The sequence below is a fragment of the Musa acuminata genome, chromosome BXJ3-10 (assembly GCF_036884655.1).
Source record: "Musa acuminata AAA Group cultivar baxijiao chromosome BXJ3-10, Cavendish_Baxijiao_AAA, whole genome shotgun sequence".
Taxonomy (NCBI): Eukaryota; Viridiplantae; Streptophyta; class Magnoliopsida; order Zingiberales; family Musaceae; genus Musa; species Musa acuminata.
The window spans coordinates 26520912-26539884 of record NC_088358.1 but is presented as its reverse complement, the minus strand read 5'-3'; the positions used below and the strand labels follow the sequence as shown (position 1 = coordinate 26539884).

The following is an 18973-nucleotide window of genomic DNA, read 5'->3' as shown; positions in this document are numbered from 1 at the left end:
AGAGAGAGAGAGACAGAGCCATCGCACTCCAATTGACCGCGACTCGAGTCACACCGCACAGAGTCGACATTATTCTTTCCGTCATCATTGATTACTTCTCTTCCACGACACTCGACGCGCCGATCTTTCCGTAGTCTTCTCTCTCAACCGTATCCCGTACACCATCCGTGATGAACGGCCGTGATGCATTTGATCCTGGCCTCTAGTCCGGCCATTGGTTGGCTTTATAACTTTTTTGCTTTTATCTTTTTTCCTTCACCGTCGGATCCTGATCGGATGGTGATGGATTATCTTCGGTCACGTGCTTATCATGATTGCGCTGCATGTTGGGGCCCATTCTGGGCCCCGCGGTGCAAACCAATGCGTCGCGCGGTGTGTGGCGGGGAGCGTACGGACAGCAATTAATGTCGCATTTCTGAACTAGGAAATTAATTAATAAGATTGACGAGTGGATTAGCGGTAATCGAAGTGTGAGAAGGAAAGTACGATTGAAGCAAGCAGGCGAGCAAAAGGATAGGGAGTGGTGGAGAGCAGTCATCTGTGATGAATAATTCGACCTTATTTATTTATTTATTTATTTTCCTGTCATTTTCCTACTCGTCTGTCTCTCTATCTCTCTAAAAGGACGCCCCATCTGCGGCCCAATTCTTCCGCCGAATTCCCTCGCTCATCCTCTCCCAGTCTTCGGTCCCCTTCTTCTCCACCTCCTTCACCAAACCCTAGATTCCATTCCGCTGCCGCTACGATGCCGGGCCTCGTCGCCCCGCCGGAAGCGCCGCCGCTCCGGGTCGACGTTCCCGACGACGGCGCCTCCCAGATCCGCCGTACCGCCGACGATCCCGACCCGCCACGGGAACCCAGGGTGGCGTCTCCGGGCCCTAAGAAGACTCCCTCGCCGACGCCCGGCTCCTCCCGCGTCAGGTCCGCGGAGCGCGGATCTTCCTCTGCCGGCAAGCGGCGCCTCTCCCTGGAGAGGCCTGGTTCCGCCGCTAGCGCAGCGGGGAGCGCGCTGCGGGATCTGCCGGCTGTGATGGACGAGACGGCGCTGGACAACCCGGATCTGGGGCCGTTCCTGCTGAAGTTGGCGCGGGGGGCGATCGTGTCCGGAGAGGGGCCGAGCAAGGCGCTGGAGTACGCGATCCGGGCGTCGCAGTCGCTGGAGCGGTGTGGGGGAGAAGAGAGGCGGCTGGAGCTGGCGATGAGCCTGCACGTAGCGGCGGCGATCTATAGTGGCCTGGGGCGGCACGAGGAGGCGGTGGCGGCGCTGGAGCGGGCGGTGGCTGCGACGGATCCCGCGCTTGGGCCCGACCACGCTCTAGCCGCTTTCTCCGGATACATGCAGCTGGGGGACACCCACGCCGTGGCTGGGCGGATGGAGCAGTCCATCGTCTGCTACACCAAGGGGCTGGAGATCCAGATCGAGGCGCTCGGAGATGGCGATCCCAGGGTCGCCGAGACCTGCAGGTGAGCTTGCTGGTACACCGCTCCTTTTCTTTTACTTCCGGGCCTCCCATGTCCTCGCCGCCATCGGTTCCACCGCAATCGATATGGGCGACGCCATGGAATGCGCGTTACCACCGGCCGATCCGGCGCATGTTAGCCTGTGCGGATCCTATGTGCTAACGTGCCGCACCCTCGTCTGGGGGCCCCATCGGGCAGCTATGACGATCACGTTGGCCAACCTGGCGGATACCGGCTCGCGGTAGCAACGCCGGGTTCGTTGGTGATGACATGCGCCATTATCTTCGTCGCGGGGGCTACCCGACTTAGTAGACCCGTGATTGACGGTCGGCCATGTTGTTCCTTGGCGCACGTTAATGTCGAACGTCCCCAGTCAATTATCGTGCGCACTACCCGTTATGAGTGCAAATATTAGAGATCCGTTCGGACCGCGGCCGTTACGTAGCGTCGCACGTTACTTTTGTTCTCAAGGCTTATTATCCTTCACGGCGCACGCTAGCTGAGTCCAATGAGCGCAGCTCTTTGTGCTGCGACACCGTAGTGTTCCACCGCATACGATCTGGACCGTTCGTCTTGTAGTGTGCCGCAACGCCTTCCGTCGGATTGCATGCCGTGGGCATCACATAAAGTACGGGTGGTAACGGCGTGATATAAATTGGACCCGTACAATAATTCGAGGGGATCCGAAACCCGAATCCTCTCGGCGTTCGTTGTCGCTGATCACTTCAGTTCAATTAATTGGTTGATCTGTAACGCTAACAGAGAGAAAAATGCGGCAGGTACTTGGCGGAAGCCCACGTCCAAGCGATGCAGTTCGAAGAAGCGGAGAGGCTGTGCCGCAAGACCCTGGAGATCCACCGTGAGCACAGCCCCCCGGCTTCCCTGGAGGAGGCCGCCGACCGCCGCCTCATGGCCCTCATCTGCGAGGCCAAGGGCGACCACGAGTCCGCCCTCGAGCACCTCGTCCTCGCCTCAATGGCCCTCATCGCCAACGGCCAGGACGTTGACGTTGCGGCCGTCGACGTCGGCATCGGCGACACCTACCTCGCCCTCGCCCGCTTTGACGAGGCCGTCTTCTCGTACCAGAAAGCCCTCACCGTCTTCAAGTCCACCAAGGGTGACAACCACCCCTCCGTTGCTGCCGTCCTCGTCCGCCTTGCCGACCTCTACTACAAGACCGGCAAGCTTCGCGAGTCCAAGTCCTACTGCGAGAATGCCCTGAGGATCTACGCCAAGCCTGTGCCGGGCTCCTCGAACGAGGATATCGCCGGAGGGATGATGGAGATCGCCGCCATCTATGAGGCGATGAACGAGCCTGACGAGGCACTGAAACTGCTACAGAAGGCTCTTAAGCTGATGGAGGATGCGCCGGGGCAATGGAGCACGGTGGCAGGGATCGAGGCTCAGATGGGCGTGATGTATTACATGGTTGGCAAGTACGGTGAGGCGAGAAGCTCATTCGAAAGTGCTGTGGCCAAGCTGAGGGCCAGTGGGGAGAGGAAATCGGCCTTCTTTGGAGTTTTGCTGAACCAGATGGGGCTGGCGTGCGTGCAGCTGTTTAAGATCGACGAGGCAGCCGCGCTGTTCGAAGAAGCGAGGGCAGTACTGGAGCAAGAATGTGGGACGTCTCACCCGGACACCCTTGGAGTGTATAGCAATCTTGCAGCGACTTACGATGCCATGGGAAGGTAAGCACATGCTCTTTCTTGTCTTTAATCCTTTTGTTTTGTGCTACATATGCTTTCCTGTTCTTCTTTTTTACTATCAACATCATTATTAGTTGTGAACATGATGCAACAAGGAAAAATATAATGGAAAATCATAGAAAATTGACAAATGCCATAGATTAATTCTTTTTGATACTCATGTTCTTTAAGATTTTGCCAGTCTCAGCCCTTGGCTTCGTCACATGGTGTTGGCTACGAGTATTTAAAATTACTTGGTGGTCTGAACTTGGCTGACCCATAATGACTCAAGTGATAAGGAACATCTGATAAGCTTCCAGACCATATGCTGCTGTTTCAGCTAACAGTTATTTTAGAAAGCAAACACATGATGTTGGATTAGAGTTGTTTATTCTTTGAAAATTACATGCCCTTTTGTTCTTTCGTTGACATAGTACGGAATGTTTTTTGTTGCTAAAATAAAACATTAAGATACTGTTCTCTGAATTACATGACGTTTTTTTGGTCACTTGACTGATTACCTCAATCTTGATGCCATTAAGAGACTGTTCTCTGAATTGATTATTGGTGTTGTTCTTAGTATGAGAAGCATTGATGAGTTTCATGAAAGCATACATATAAAACTACACATTCAGATAGGAATATACACATGTGGAACAGAAAATTGTAATTTGTTTCCTAAATAATATAAAAAACATTACAAAATAACCACCTTAGGCTGCTCCATCAGGATGATACCCCTGAAGAGAAAGTGGTCAGTTTAAGAACCATCGAGGCCTTTACATCCAGAATCTATATGATTGTGTCACTGTCCATAATAACATCATAACCAATTGATTGTGAAAGTCCTATATTTCCAGTAGTCAATCCTCGCCATGTTATCAAGGTCAAAAGATCATCATGTATGAACATAACACTAGCCTTGTATACGCTTTTTCTAGTTTTGTTTCCTAATCTTTAAAATCTTTACGAATGCTTAGTTTTTCTGCTGTAGAGGCCAATTTGTAGTTTACATCATCTGATTGACCTGTTATGAGCTACTATCGGGGCTATTATGTTGGCAATTTGAACTTGTAGCAGCTACATGAATTTTGGAGTTAGTCAATTAAACAAATGTCTAATGTTGACTGTTTGTTACCAATGTTAAATGTTATTTCAATCGAGGAATTCTAGTGCCCAATTAAACTGTCTTCAAAAGCAGTCATATGTTTATGAAGCACCATGTCATAAGGTGACATGGCCTACATTGGCCTGAATTGTTCTCCATTGCTGTTGTACTATTAAGTTGTTAAGGTGTAACTTTACTACTAATATGAGGAGTGAGTGATCTCTCCAACTTATAATTGGTTTGGAGACTAGCTGATAGCTCAGGGCTTGGTGATTAATCATTTATATGCTCAAAAGAACAGACCTAATTGCCCTTTTGGGGGTATTTAAGAGAACCTATCAAGGATATTGCTTCTTGAAGGTTGTTACCTCATTACCTACAACGGACAACAAGTTCATGATGTCAATAATAAATCATATGTTTGTTATTATGAAAATCATGCAATCGATAATAACTAGTACTAAATTTTGTCATTTTTGAGAGGTCGATCATATTAGTTATCTTTTTCTTCTCTTTGGAAAGCTATTGTTAGCAGAATGCTTTCCAAGTCTTTGAATATTTTGGCTAAATTGATTTGCTAACAACAATCAGCTATATTTGGATTTCATACATTTGTTCGATTGTGTACTACACTTAAGATGTATCTCCATTGAGCAACTTGGGATTTTGTGAATTAGTATAACGTGGTTGATGGTTTGCATTGTCATTCATGAGAATGGAACAAACTGCATAATTTGACAAGATAATACCAAACGGATATTCTGTAAAGCAAAAGAAAATACAAGAATTCTATATTCAGCCCCAGATTTTGGCAGATAAGGATCCAGTGTTCTAATGATATACCGTAAACAAGATTTAGTTACCAACTGTCAACGAAATTGTCTTACTTGTTTATGAAAACATTAGCTGCCAGCTTCTTGTTGTGAAAAAGAATAAGCGGAGACAAGTTGGCTAGCCTAGTTAAACAAGGTGAGTTTGTTAGAATTGGTGATGTGAAAAGAAATAAAGGAAGACGAGAAAGGAACTGATGACTCTTTGTTTGACAAGTTTCTTGTTGTGAACAATTGTCATGGTGGGAAGGCTTCTTGTTGTTGTAGGTAATCTAAAGATGGAATGAGCCAGTAGATGGTTGCATCTTGAATAATTATAGCCCATTGTGTTTTCTGAAAAGGACAGGTATAAGCGAATAAGTGACAAACAACAGTTTGGTGATTCTGATTCCGCTCCTTTTGAACTTACCCTTAATGCTTATAACCTTGCTATCTTTAGTCTTTTATATATCACTAAGAGAAAATGAAATGTCAATTGTCTATTTGCCAAGTGCATCAAACTTATTCCCAGTGCAGAAACTATTCTATAGTATGTAAGGCACATGTTGAGCTTTACCATACAATACATGATTTTCCTGAAATTTTTAGCTTCTAAACTTGACTGAAAGTTACTAGTAGTTTTTATTTTAATGGTTGCAACTGGGGAACTTCTCTAGAATGAACCTGTAGTTTGCATGGAAATGTGTAGATAATAATAATGACCCTCTCCGTGTCGAGGGAAATTGGGCCGCCCTATGTAAACATTAACTGAGATATCAGTATGGCAGTGGGGTATCTGGATGCATTTTGACTTTGCTACATGTCAAGTCCTGCCGCTCCTTGTAATAGAATTGTTTGTAAGCCAACTATGGTGGCCAATGTGTGATTTTTATCTGGATCCTAGCATCAGTTTTGTAAAATGATAGAAAATGGTTTACAATCCTCTCTCATTTTTTCAATTGTACCATTATTCTGCTACCACTTCATTGATGGCATCCTTGTGCCTAGCCATGCAATTTTGTTTAAACAGAAAGAGAGGATGCTTCTGGAAGTTTTGCTGCTCTAGGTGCTCGCAGCATCCTATGAGGAAATTCTGCCCTTTCCAGGATTATTGATTACTTGTTTTGCTAATCCAAGTATAGAATAGATATATTTAGTCTTGTGACGATAGATGTGTGGTACTTGATGTACATATTATCTATTGTAGAAATATGTTGCGTCCACCGAAGAAGAACCAACTCTGTAATTTCTCTATGTTTGAATTTTCTAAATGACAGGGTGGGAGAAGCAATTGAGATTTTGGAGCATGTGCTCAAGCTAAGGGAGGAAAAGCTTGGCACAGCAAACCCTGATGTAGATGATGAGAAGAAAAGGTTAGCTGAGCTTTTAAAAGAAGCTGGCAGATCCAGGAACAGGAAACCCAAGTCCCTCGAGAACCTGTTGGTCACTAATTCACAGAGGATCAGGAAGGAGGTCACGAGGAGGTGGTCAGGCTTGGGTTTCAAGAGTTGAGAGAAAGGCGAACCTCCCACCGGCTTGCTTCCTTGTAACATAAAAAAAATGTGTTTGTAAAGAAGTTCAATATAGGAGGAATATGGTGGTCTCTTGCTGTTTGAGCCTCTCAACTTTCCATTTTCCTTTCATGTTTTAATTCTTTTTACCTTTCTTCAATCTTTTGGATGATTTGATATTTCATGTATGAGACATGTGAAGCTGTTGTCGTGAACAATTATCTTCTGCCAGTGAATAAATATTCCTTTCGGCCGTCCTTACAAGGATAATACTTCGATCTTTCTTCTGTTTATATGTTAATTTCTAATGCAAATGATTTTTCTCACAGATCGAAAGCTGCCAGCAAAACAACAAAAAAGAAAGAGTTGGAAAGGGAAGCATGACAACATGTTTGTCTTTGTCTTGTGCTTGAAGGTATAAAAGTGCTTCTTTCAATGGAAGAAATATACAAACCTGGTAGTAATGCTGCTACTAGTTTGGTTTAGGCACTGTCTTGCTTCTCATGAACACAAGCTTTGGTGAAGGAGGCCTATTGATGCTCTTCTACCATTACAGTTGTAGCAAGTTTTTAAGCTTGGGGAAGATGCACTGTAGACTGTGCAAGTGGATATTGTTCTGCTGTCCATGTTGCTCCTGTTCTGCATCCATCGAGGAGCTCACTTTTCTCCAGTTGTGCTGAACAAGGGTCATCCTCACAGTAATGCTGCTATTTTAGGATGACATCTTAACTTGAAGCTAAGAACACAAGTTATGTTCATCTCTTTCTTGACCTGCAAATTGCTTGGAACAGAGTTACATGATTCTTGCAGTTAACCCAGTGCAAGGAAACCCATGCCATCCTCAGATTTAATGAGCTTGTGGCACAAATCAATTTGGAACATAAAAAGGTGAACAATTGACTTCACTAAACTGAAACAACTGACAGTTCACACAAAAATGGCAAAGGCAAAATATTCAAGCCATGTATTTACAAGTTGATCACAATGGCATTATGGAAGATGGTAAAGACAGCAGAGACCTGCAGAACCAGAAAACACAAGCATATCCCCTGTTTTCCCCTTCTGCAACACCTGGTTCTTCTGATAATCTAGTTTTGTTGCTATGAGCATTCCTCTGGTAATTCATGTCTCTCCAAAGCTCTTAAAAACATGAGCTGAATTCTAGTGATGTTACTTGAAGTCGATTGCATCAACTGATGTTGCTATCATACTTCAGTTGTAGAATCCTTTTCGGAACAAAGAACATGTTCTTCGCCGTCAGCCACCGGAGTAAGCCTGCCTCTGGGCTTCATTTTCTTCACCTCTTCAGCAGGGTAGATGAAAATCTTTTTGGCCATATTGCAGAATTCCCTGCTCAATACACATTTGAATTATTAGCCACTGATACAAAAGCAACAAGATAAAGCACATTGAGAAATGAGATGAGAAGGTCTCGAAGGAAAGTACAGCCAAGGATCATCCCCAACTAGCATCATATCACCCTCATCATCCGTGAAGACAACTTCCCATTTGTTCCGGTGTTGGAGTTCCCCTTCGATCTTGAACATCTGCTCCAACTCCGCTAGCAGCTCATCATATCCTTCGAGAACCGTCAGATCCACAGCTCGGCCTACCGCGAGGCCATGCATGTGAACCTTTTGATCATACATACCATCATGAGAATTCATTGCAAGTATGTTGATTCCAAACTATGGTTTACAGACTTCAACTAAGCAGCAGCTACTCACTCACCTTCGTGCGGCTTCTGCCCGAACAACTATGTCTACCATAAATCTCCTTTGAATTGTCCTGTGGGGATTGTTTTTGCTCCTTTGAAGATTTTGAAAACCCCGCTTTCTGATCGGAGTTGCTGAAAGGCAATCCGGTCACCATGTCTGTATCAGCTGTGCAATTGGAGTGACTGAACAGATCAATTCCAAATAACCTGTAAGTGATGCTGCGACCTTCAGGCTTCCTCGATTCATCTTCACCATTGCCAAACTTCAGAGATGGATCCTTATCGATACAATTGGTGTAAGCAGCACACTTGGTCTCTTCATTTGTTTCTTGGAAAAGATTTAGAGAATTTAGCAAGGAAGGTGAGCTCCTCCGTGGAGTTTGGACTTCCCTAAACCAACCATCGCATAATACTTGATCATGAGAACTCGAGGCAATCACGATATCATTTCCTTTGCGTTCCTTCTGAATGCATGGCCAAGCATCATGAGTCTCAAGGTTTTCGGCATCGGTGCCAGTGAATGATAACATTTCATGTGGCTCGTTCGTCCCTGAGTACCAGAATGCCGCGGTAGGTTCTGCGAGCAAGAAAGAAAACAAGTCAATAACATGAATTTGTCGACCCTCAAGTAGTAAGAGCCGATCTCTCTATACCAAGGATCGAGAGATCAGCAGTGTCACTGGGTTGCCTAGATCTTTTCGACTTCACAACAACCGGCTGTGCTAAACTTGAAGCAGGCGTCAAGGCATTGAAAGGCTCGATCTCCCATGGAGAAACTCTCTCAGGCCGATCGATATTGCATGCTTCATCCCATTGAACCTGAGGCACACAACAAACATTGTAGAAGAGAAAAAAAGGCAAGCACGAAAGGGAAATTGAAACAGAAGGATCAAAACATATGGACCTTCAATGATCTCCACTTAGAACCTGTCCACTGAGAAGAACAGTCTTCAATCCCAATTACGGTCCCAGAAAACCTGCAGAATTAGAATGACAACAACAATTAGACGATCTATCCAGGCAACAGAACAGTAAGGACATATCCTATGGAAGAATCACCTTTTCTCAGGAACATCTTCACCCTCAAATCTCATCTTAAATCTTGTCCCCAGCGTGTAACCTTCTTGCAAAGCTTTCGAGTACTTGTTGACACTGATAATGAATTGACTTGTCCTGATAACATGTGGGCAATCCAAAGACAACCACCGTGAGAAAGATCACCGGAGAGAAGCGATAGGAGAAGGAAAGCAATGCGCTTTCCAACCTTGGCTTGTAGTAGACGGTGAAGAGGGTGTTTGTAGTCACAGCATGTGACGCAGCTGCAAGAACACCAAGATGCATGCTTTGGCTCGATATCACTGATGCTGGAATCGCCGACCGCTGACGAGCGAGGCATCGTACCCCCACACGCAGTTCTCCGTTCTCCCCTCTGTTACGACGGATGCTTAACAAACACAGATTTCTATCAGAAAGCAGAGTGTCATGGACAGCAGCAGATGCAATACCTTAGAAAAACAAATGCATCCCCAGCAGCTAATCTCTTTGAGGTGACGAAGGTACTCCACCCAGTGGTGAGCAAGTGCCTCCGCGGTTGACCTGTATCACAAGAAGCAAATCGACATATAAAAGAGACAAAATCTAATTCATTTCCTTCAGAATATAACGAGAAATCCGATATTTGCCTCTGTAGATGTGCTTGAATCTCCATTCGAAGTTGTGGAGATCCTTGGCAACGAGTTCTTGGGTTGGGGTCTGCTGCGACATGTCCTGATGATAGACTCATATCTTAAGATCATCTACATGATGTTGGAAAGCACCTGAAGAAGTGGAACTTACAAGCGGAGGAAGGCATTCCGTGGCATGTCTCCGGAGAACAGAGAATCCGCCATGAGTGCTGGTGTCCGAGGCTGTCAAGATCTTGCAGAAAGAGTAGACCGTCGGCCTCGGCTGTTCCGGGAGACGTGGTTCAGAGTTCGTAGGCTCACGCTGCTGTTACAGTTCAACCAGAGATTGAGCTTTACCAAGAACCCAAATCGCGGCTCCAAAGCGAAGAAAAGGGAAGAACTCGAGTCATTACATCTGCTTCGGGGAGGAGTACAATTTGAGCAAACACTTCATCTGTTTCAGGATCGGCCTAACACGCATCAAAATCAACAACACCATCAGCAGGAAGTCTATAAACGAAGAAGAGAAAAGAAAAGCCAACATAATTCAAGATTGAAGCAATGGAAACGAGCAAGAGCAAAAGAAAAGGAGCTCACCTTCAGACGAACATCGACGACGCGGCAGAGAATCTTGTAAGGGAGATTGAAGAGAGGAATCTGCTGATTCAACTCCTGATTCGTCGACGCCTCCAACTACGATGACACACGAACACAGCACCGTCAACAAAGCAGCAATCTTTTCGGGAGGAAACGAAGCGAAAGAGCAGCGTTTCTGTTTCTCTTTTCGCTGCTCTCTTTTGTGGCGTGCGTGTGCAAGTGCGAAAGCTTTCACCTGTTCGATATGACCCTGGGGGAAGTAGAACACACGGTCGTCGGCCCGCGGCACTTCCACCAGCGGTCCCGCGCACGCCCTCCACAGCTCCTCGTAGAGAACATCCCCTCCTCCAAGACCTTAACCAAAACATTCCACGATCAGATCACAGTGGAGAAGATCAAAACAAGGCCGAAAAGGAGCCACCTTTCCCGCTCTGAACTCCTTCCGCCCTCGCGCCGACACGAGCCGCTGCCTCATACGCCATGGAGAACGCGTCGCCTCCTCTCGTCACCGCCACCACCTGCAGCGGAGCAGCGCAGCGATAACAGTCGATCCCTATCCCAATTTGCTCTTCTCCTTTTCCAGGTCCGATTGCAAGGGCAGCAGTAACAGCAGTTATCTTATCACCCCATTAAAGCGGCAGCAATATCACCACAACATTCGCCACCATAACGCCTCCATTATCAATCATAAAACCCTCTCTCTCCACAGTCTAGACTGGTCCCACACACTTGGCTCCCTTTTGCAGTCGGCTTTCTACTGGCCAATGAAGCTTCAAAGGAGCTATCTTTGAAGAGGGTGCAGCTTCCTCCTCTCTCGTCTCCGACGCACTACTACGTCCGCTACGGCCTACCGCTGTAGACACAGGACGGAAGAGAAGGAGCTAATCATTAATGGTGCACCCAGAAACGCTTTTCCTACCCGTCGCTGCCTTACCGCTACCCCTGCCTGTCCTCGGGCAGCTGCGTGCGGGTCCCGCCTGCAGCCTTTAATCACCAGACAGGTAGGTGAGCCGGGTGCAACCTGCAAAAGCTATTGTTTCTAAAGGCGAGGGAGGGGGGGCATGGGGAAGGGCCGAGAACAGAGGAACGCCGTCGCCCGCTTCCGCTCCCTCTTTCGCGCCTCGCCCGATGGAGGCGCCGCGCCCGATGAAGGCGGGCGGCCCGCCGCCCGCCCGCCACTTCTGCCTTGACAGTAACGGACGGCGTCATGTCTCGGCGCCGTTAGGGACGCAAGGAGGGTTCCCGTCACAGTCCCCGCCGGTGACGTCATCGTTGGGCCCCTTAGAGATCCCCTGGCGAAAGCGAACGGGAAACGGGCGGGTAGGACCACCAGCCACGTGGACGCTTCGCGAGGGAGACCCGCTTACCGGAATGGGCTCCACTCTGCGAGCGGTGGCCGTGCGCGCTCGCGGCTAATATTTGCTTCGAGCCATAACCCTATGTCCTACCCACGCCCTTACCTGGTTCGTAATTGGGGAACACGCAGGGCCGCCAAACGGGGTAGCGCGGGGGCCATTGCTTCCTCCACCCATAAGACAGGTAGGTCGCACAATGACGGTCGACCTCAGTACCGTTTTGCCATCGGAGCGTTTCATAATCTGGATTAGCTTAATGACTAAGATAGCTTTGACTTAGTGATGCATCCATGGAACCTAATCTCCCAACCATTCGAGTTATATGGATGAAAGCTTGTTCTTTAGAACACAAAAGTCTTTCCTCATGCTAAGGGGTGTTTTGGGATTCATTTCAGTGAACAAAGTGGAATGGACCATTCGAGAAAAGGTACATGTGCTTATCTTATAGAAAACTAAGTTATAAGAGAAAAAAGAATTAACAAGCTAATTAGACTCCATATATATATATATATATATATATATATATATATATATATATATATATATATATATATATATATATATATATAATGATGATGTTGGCGATGATGTAAGCGCACGTGTGTGTTGGCACAAAGAATGCGTGGGGTAGTAGGAGCAATAGGAACCAACGCGTGCACTTCATTGTGAGTCGAACAATTGGCAGAACGAGTCATCTCTTTTGTCACATACCAAAAGAAATATTACATGCTTTGTGTAGTTGGATTCGCAACGAATAAATGGTCTTTGAATAACATTATACTATCGTCTTGTAGATTGCAACGATGAGAAAAAGTGGATTCCTCCAACGAATAAATGGGAGTGATGGTTTCGCTTTTGGACCAATATATATATATATATATATATATATATATATATATATATATATATATATATATATATATATTATTATTATTATTTCTTATGGTGCATAATCCATAAACCTCAATTCTGATTGGTCGTAAATGTTGCTTAATAACACGTGATTATTCTTAGAGCTGAGCAACAAAGCATCATTTCAATCCGAAAGACGGTAAGATTTTGAGTACGAAACTTAGACGTAATATAGAAAGTAAGACGATGTGCATTGAACGATTCGAATATCTTATCGGTGAAAGCTTATGTATCGAGTCACTCGATTGTTTGGCGATGGTGGGATTCATTTATTTTCTCTACAAATCTCATTAGTCTTTGTAATTATCACATTCAAGAACAAATCATTGTGTGTTCTTCTATTAAAATAAGAAAACGTGGTATCATGGACCACCCTCTTCTCCCTAAAATAACTTGTTGCCGACCCTAAGTCTATTGTGTAGTACAAATTTCAACGCATCAATCATAATCATATTTGTTGTGCAATCTAAATGTCATTGCCACAAAGCAGACATGCACATGAACAAAGGAAAACTTGAATGAGTAGTCATTATTAATGACAATAAAAGAGATCAATTGTTGCAATGCAGAAGATTATCCATTAAAGAACCAACTTTTAGTGTTATGATAATATTCCAGGACAACAATTCAAGCATGACACTCAATTAGTCCACATCGTATATAAAAATTCTCATCGAAATATTTTTCTTAATCATATTAGACTCATTAACTTATAGAGTGATTTTATTAAATATCTTTGATATTAGTTTTGTTCAACTCTAAAAAGAAATTAGTTTATCACTCATCATCATCAAATGAATTTAACTCAAATCGATTTAACCTTTTTTTATATTTGAAGTTGACAATTGTAAACCAAATGAATTTTACTCTCTTATCCTAAATTAATGATCAAAATTGATACTAACACAGATTAACATGCAACAAATATATATATAAGACTTTAAGTAATGGAATAATCCCAAGTCAAAACCAGCCAAGATTGCAACACAGATGCCAGCATATAACAAATCTATAGATAACTCAAAAGTGCTGTTCCCTTTTTCTCCTCCAAAATCCAAACAGATGCCTCACCTAAAGATCTCACCAATCCCCATGGCTGGGAATACAGTTCCATTTCCACCTTCCTTTTCCCAATTATATATATACACACACATATTTCACCATCTTCATACATGTACATACATCCATGTGTTCAGGTCAATCATTCTGTCAATCCATTCCACCATGTCCACCACAAAACACATGTGCACATGAATTGATGCAGATACTCCTGCAGAGAACAACTCTGCCCCAATCACGAGGCCACTGCCCCGTTGATACCTTCCTTCTTGTCAAAGGTTGTGTGGCCACTGCCCATGAGCTCTTGTTATCTTAGCAGAGCCATGGTGGTGGTAGTGTCTTCCAGCTTGTGATTGCAAATGGCATCTTTCCTCTCTTGGCCTCAGTTCAGTGGAGTCGAGACACCAACCCTCGCTGGGTTTACTGTGTCACTCTCAGTGGTGCCATTAGCTTTTTCTTTGAAGACCAAAGCACAGATGAACCTGTCCTGAGCTTTTTGTGGAGTTTGGACATCAACCCCTGTGAGTGTTGCTGTGGCCTTTTTGGTGATGACTTGAGCTTTTTGTTGGGTCAAGTAGTCAGTGGGGTTGACTCTAGTAATTTCTACTCCTGTTGTTGCATCAACAATTTTAGTAATTAAAAGTCAAACATAACAGGAATGAATCCTATTGAGGAACTATTATCTCCAAGATTTCTCAATCATCACAAGTCCAAAAACAAAAAACAAAGGTAAAACCAAAAAATAGGTCAGCCTCAGGTCTGGTAGAAGCAATATAGTATGAGAGGCCATGATAGCTTCTGTAAGATCCGAAGAACACATCATAATTTGGTGGACTGGATGGAGAGCTGTAGCAGAAAGCATGTAAACATAGGATCGAGAAGCTTTAAGCACCCCATTATGACACCATTTTTGCTGCAATGATATAAAGGCTTCTCCTACACTCGATCAAGTTGACTTTTACCAACCTCACAATCCAACTTAGCTCTAAGCTTCACGAGTGAGATAGGTTCCTGTGCCAAAGACAAACTGCCATCTTTTAAGCTCCAAGTTCTTCCTCTATCGTGACGCATGGCATCCATGGAATCAGAGGGTGAATGAATGTGCTGCTTTCCTTTGTGTACTTGAGGGCATCATGAGTGGCCATAAGTGCTTTCTGAGGATAATGGATGTAAGGCTATAAATGGGTTCATCGGGACACGCTACCATGTGGAAACCAAACTGTTCTTATTTGGTGGTCTCGTCTGGGAGGAAGAGACTCTCCCCATCCTAAGCCACTTCTCGTCTTTTCCTTGTCTCCTCCACAGTGTGTTGATAAGGGACGCTTTCCCAAGGAGAATTCAAACAGCACGCAGAGGACGCAAAGGCGACAGCGAGTGGCTTAGGGCATATATTCGCCTTAATGGATCTAAAACATGCAATCATATTTCATCTTCAAGACATGATTGTTCTAACTCAAATCTTAGAGGCCACCACCACACTTACGACAATAACATGTGTCAAACAGAAAAGAGGATAGGAAGCATTGAGACTAATCGAGTGACAGGTGGGAACTGTGGAACTTTTGTTTTTTCACTGTGCTAATTTAGATCCATTTTAGTAAGAAGAAGAAAAAAAAATTGTATTCATAGCAATTTGTGGATCGATCGATGAAGAATTCATCAACCATGTTCCAAAAACCTAGTTTTGCTAGTATCGTTTTGTAACGATCAAATTGAGAATCAAACATCCTCGTATAACGATCAAGTTGAGTCATTCTTTATATCTCATCCTCTTCGTAGCAAAAATTATTAGATTATATGATTTTATCTAATTATGTAAGATATATTATAGAGATGATTGTATTCTGATTATAATAAAATTTCTTATGAGATGATTTTAATGAGAATGACTCTACTAATTATTTTTTTAGACTATTTTCTCTCACCTATAAAATGATATGATCTCGTAAGGATGAAACAACTCAAAAAAATTAATCAGTTATTTAGATATTATAGATTTTCTTTCATTTCTCCTTTGTCTCTAATTCATTGCTCATAACGAACTTGTGGATGATAAGATAAAAGGAGAAGACAAATTTAGTCTTTTATGCGTATTGATATTGTTGATGTACGCTTGTAGATCAGATATAGCTCTCTAAGTAATATTAAAAGGTATGTTGATTTTAGCTTCTAGAATTAAAATTTTCTACATAGAAATAACATAATTACGATTTTTATACTTACAGAAACACCTCTTAAGCGAAAGATCTTTCAAAACTATACTATACCGAGGGCGAGTCCGATAAAAGATCTCTGCAAAGAGATCTCTTGTAGGTTCTGACTTCCTCATCAAGGATCTGCAAGGCGACACCAATTTGGCTGGCTGCTGCATTACGGCCTCAAAGCAGCAGCCCAGCAAAACCAGATCTCCCACCTCAAAGGCTATATGCCGACTCTAAAATGTATGGCCAACATCCCATGGCATCTTTCACCCTACAAATCTCCCAGTGAGGCCACGTCAACAAGAACCACAATCTCCTGGCCCATAACCACGCCAACTTTGGAAGATTACATAGTATTTTGGAGAGGTGACCCACCTCCTAGTGGCCTATATATATATATATATATGTTCTAATGAGCAAAAAGGAGCAATAACCAAACGAAATAGAAAACATTTTCCAAGAGGTGATTAACATAGCTTTCAAAGATTAGAAACAAGCTAGTGATTCATGTGGTATATCATACAACGGCTGATATTGCCTCGAGTGCCCTCTTGTTTATCGAACACAGGTATTTGCGTAACATTAAGCAAACTGCGTGCTGCAATTCTCCATCCGACCTTTGACGTCTTCTAATGGCAGAGAGGGCAAAGCATCAGCCCGTTCTCGTTGCACTGTTCACACCTCTCCACGCTCTTCCCGTCCTCCCCCACCACCTTGCAGCTCCCGTTGCACTCCATACATGGAATGAACCTTGCCCCGCCGCAGCACTCGCAGTCTTTCTTCCCTCCCTTCCCCGACCCGTCTCCTACCCTCCGTGCCACCCACCGCAGCATCTCCCTCAGTTTCCCCGTCTCGCTGAGCTCCACCACCTCGTCCACCCCGCCCACGTACCTGCCCCTTATGAAGAGCCGCGGCACCGCCAGCTCCTCGCCCACCAGCTCCCTGACCTCCCTCAGGAACTCCCCGTGGAGCGACACGTCTCGCTCGTCGACCGCCACGCCGAAGTCCAGCGCCTGGCCCTCGAGTACCCGTCGCGCCTGCTCACAGTCCTCGAACGTCCGACGGACACCTCTCAGCGTCGTGGTGTAGAGCACGACGCCGTCGGCGTTCCCAGGGGGGCAGCGCTCGGGGTACCCATCGAGCGGGTCGCGGCGCCACCACGGCAATTTGGCAGCCACGTCCCCGCCGGCCTTCTGCCTCTGCCTCTCCTCTCTGTCGCGGACGATGAAGCTGTTCTCTTTCACGGAGCGGAAGCCAGCCATCTCGGGCGGCGGCGGGCGGGCGGGCGAGCTCGCTCGTGGAGGAGAGGACGGCCGCGGCGAAGGCTTCTTCGTGTGGCTCTCGAGCTCTTCGAGTGTGTGGAAGGAGTTGTTCTTTGATGGTGCTGATGGCGGCTTCTTGGGATCTGGCGGAGGAGGAGCATGGTGGGGCTTGGCTGCAGCAGGAGGAGGCTGGGAGTTGAGCGTGGGTTTGAGGTCTTCAAGAACTTTGCTCACCTCGGACCAGGATTTGGGAGCCACCTCATAGGATTCGAGCTTTTCTAGCAGAGGGAGCGGCACGGCAGTGAGCTTCTTCTCTTTCTCCATCTGCTCTCTCTCGTCATCGTCGAAGGCCTTGGTGGTGGTGGTGGTGATAAGCCACGGCTCCTCGATTGTGCTGATGTCGAATAGAGCGATGCTGGTTGGCGGCGGACGGTAGACATTGGCCGCCACTGACGCTTCAACACGCTTCGAGGTCACGCATCCCATGCTGGATCCTTTCTTTTTCTCCTCTTGCCACAGAGGATGGAAGGAGGCCGAGGCCTTAAGAGACGAGAATTGTGGCGGTGGGAGAGGAGGGGAAGGAATGGTTGCCAGAGAGAGTTGGGATTATCATCTTGTGGTGGTGGTGGACTGTGACTTTGGTTCAGATGATCGATATCAATGTATGTGGTGTGGCCTTGCTGGATCATTCTAGGATTACTGGAGATGGATTTGCCAAGTATATATATGAATAAAACAAGTATCTTCTTGGACTTTTGCTCTCTAGCTATTGGTTGCCATTGTGACACATGGAATATTAAGATTGACGATCCAGCAAATTAAGAAAGCGATACTTCAATATATATATATATATATATATATATATATATATATATATATATATATATATATATATATATATATATATATATATATATATATATACATACATATACATTTACATATACATACATATACATATAAAAGAAATTGCTTAGTAATACAGTAAATTCCATGCTTTGGCAAATATTATCTTCAGGTTTCGTAGGCAATTTTTGGCCCGACAAAACGAAGAATGACAGGAATTGGCATTTATTATACTGAGAACAACAACTAGGAAACAACTTGATTTGGTGAGGGATCAAGAAGCTTCAGGAGTCCAGAATTTGGCATCTCTAGATAATCATAAATGAATTATGTTGCTTCCCCTATTTTTATATTTATAAAAGAAAATGATCGATTTCAAGCATAAAGCATCATACACAGCCAAGCACCAGCTACATGAGGCAATTAGCTACCTGCTTGGTCTCACCAAAAAAATCCATGCTCCATAGAAGGGCCGCCAAAACACTTTTGAAGATTAAAAACTTTCTTATAAATACCAATCTCATTGCCAAATTTTGAACTATCTACATTAACTATTTCATTTTTACGGGCCTTAAAGAACGTACAATCTTCGAATTAACAAGCAACTTCCAACGGATTTTTGTTAAAATAATAGAGCTAACAAATTGAATTTGAACAAACGTATGACACGTACTGCTTACGTGATCTTTTCCAATAAAAAATCCAAATAAACCAAAAGCTAATGTGTAATCTCTGCATTGAAGCACCTGAGAGGAAAAGCTTCTAAATGCATACTTCAATTTCTAA

The 18973-nt window shown here is 44.8% G+C and overlaps 3 protein-coding genes and 1 long non-coding RNA gene across 4 annotated transcripts; 1 reads left to right on the top strand and 3 right to left on the bottom strand.

Annotated features, from left to right (window-relative positions):
• The first annotated feature begins 599 nt into the window (after positions 1-599).
• LOC104001021 (protein KINESIN LIGHT CHAIN-RELATED 1) lies at positions 600-6844 on the top strand. Its single transcript, XM_009423197.3, has 3 exons — positions 600-1464; positions 2241-3149; positions 6341-6844. The coding sequence occupies exons 1-3, from the start codon at positions 746-748 to the stop codon at positions 6573-6575; spliced, it is 1863 nt and encodes a 620-aa protein (XP_009421472.1). The 5' UTR covers positions 600-745; the 3' UTR covers positions 6576-6844.
• Positions 6845-7629: 785 nt separating this feature from the next.
• On the bottom strand, positions 7630-11397 carry LOC135651635 (auxin response factor 11-like). The gene is made up of 14 exons (XM_065171872.1): positions 10974-11397; positions 10788-10906; positions 10553-10648; positions 10369-10425; positions 10128-10280; positions 9974-10058; positions 9797-9887; positions 9556-9720; positions 9351-9464; positions 9196-9268; positions 8945-9110; positions 8306-8868; positions 8021-8208; positions 7630-7924 (listed from the first exon to the last, which is right to left on the bottom strand). Exons 1-14 carry the CDS (start codon positions 11032-11034, stop codon positions 7780-7782), a joined length of 2076 nt encoding a protein of 691 aa, XP_065027944.1. The 5' UTR covers positions 11035-11397; the 3' UTR covers positions 7630-7779.
• Positions 11398-13780: 2383 nt separating this feature from the next.
• On the bottom strand, positions 13781-15423 carry LOC135650530 (uncharacterized). The gene is made up of 2 exons (XR_010501564.1): positions 14845-15423; positions 13781-14487 (listed from the first exon to the last, which is right to left on the bottom strand). It is a non-coding gene; the product is annotated as an uncharacterized LOC135650530 (long non-coding RNA).
• Positions 15424-16522: 1099 nt separating this feature from the next.
• LOC135651991 (uncharacterized) lies at positions 16523-18078 on the bottom strand. The gene has a single exon (XM_065172705.1). The coding sequence runs from the start codon at positions 17825-17827 to the stop codon at positions 16709-16711; it is 1119 nt and encodes a 372-aa protein (XP_065028777.1). The 5' UTR covers positions 17828-18078; the 3' UTR covers positions 16523-16708.
• Between the last annotated feature and the right edge of the window lie 895 nt (positions 18079-18973).

Bases quoted from the DNA above. Each gene is read 5' to 3' on its own strand.
- LOC135651635 (XM_065171872.1), bottom strand. From the start codon at position 11,034: ATGGCGTATGAGGCAGCGGCTCGTGTCGGCGCGAGGGCGGAAGGAGTT. The intron at 9,269-9,350 runs GTGATTCTTCCA...CTAATTCTGCAG, and splicing joins GAAGATGTTCCTGAGAAAAG to GTTTTCTGGGACCGTAATTG. The intron at 8,869-8,944 runs GTATAGAGAGAT...TCTTGCTCGCAG, and splicing joins TGCTGATCTCTCGATCCTTG to AACCTACCGCGGCATTCTGG.
- LOC104001021 (XM_009423197.3), top strand. From the start codon at position 746: ATGCCGGGCCTCGTCGCCCCGCCGGAAGCGCCGCCGCTCCGGGTCGAC. The intron at 1,465-2,240 runs GTGAGCTTGCTG...AAAATGCGGCAG, and splicing joins AGGGTCGCCGAGACCTGCAG to GTACTTGGCGGAAGCCCACG. The intron at 3,150-6,340 runs GTAAGCACATGC...TCTAAATGACAG, and splicing joins ACTTACGATGCCATGGGAAG to GGTGGGAGAAGCAATTGAGA.
- LOC135651991 (XM_065172705.1), bottom strand. From the start codon at position 17,827: ATGGGATGCGTGACCTCGAAGCGTGTTGAAGCGTCAGTGGCGGCCAAT.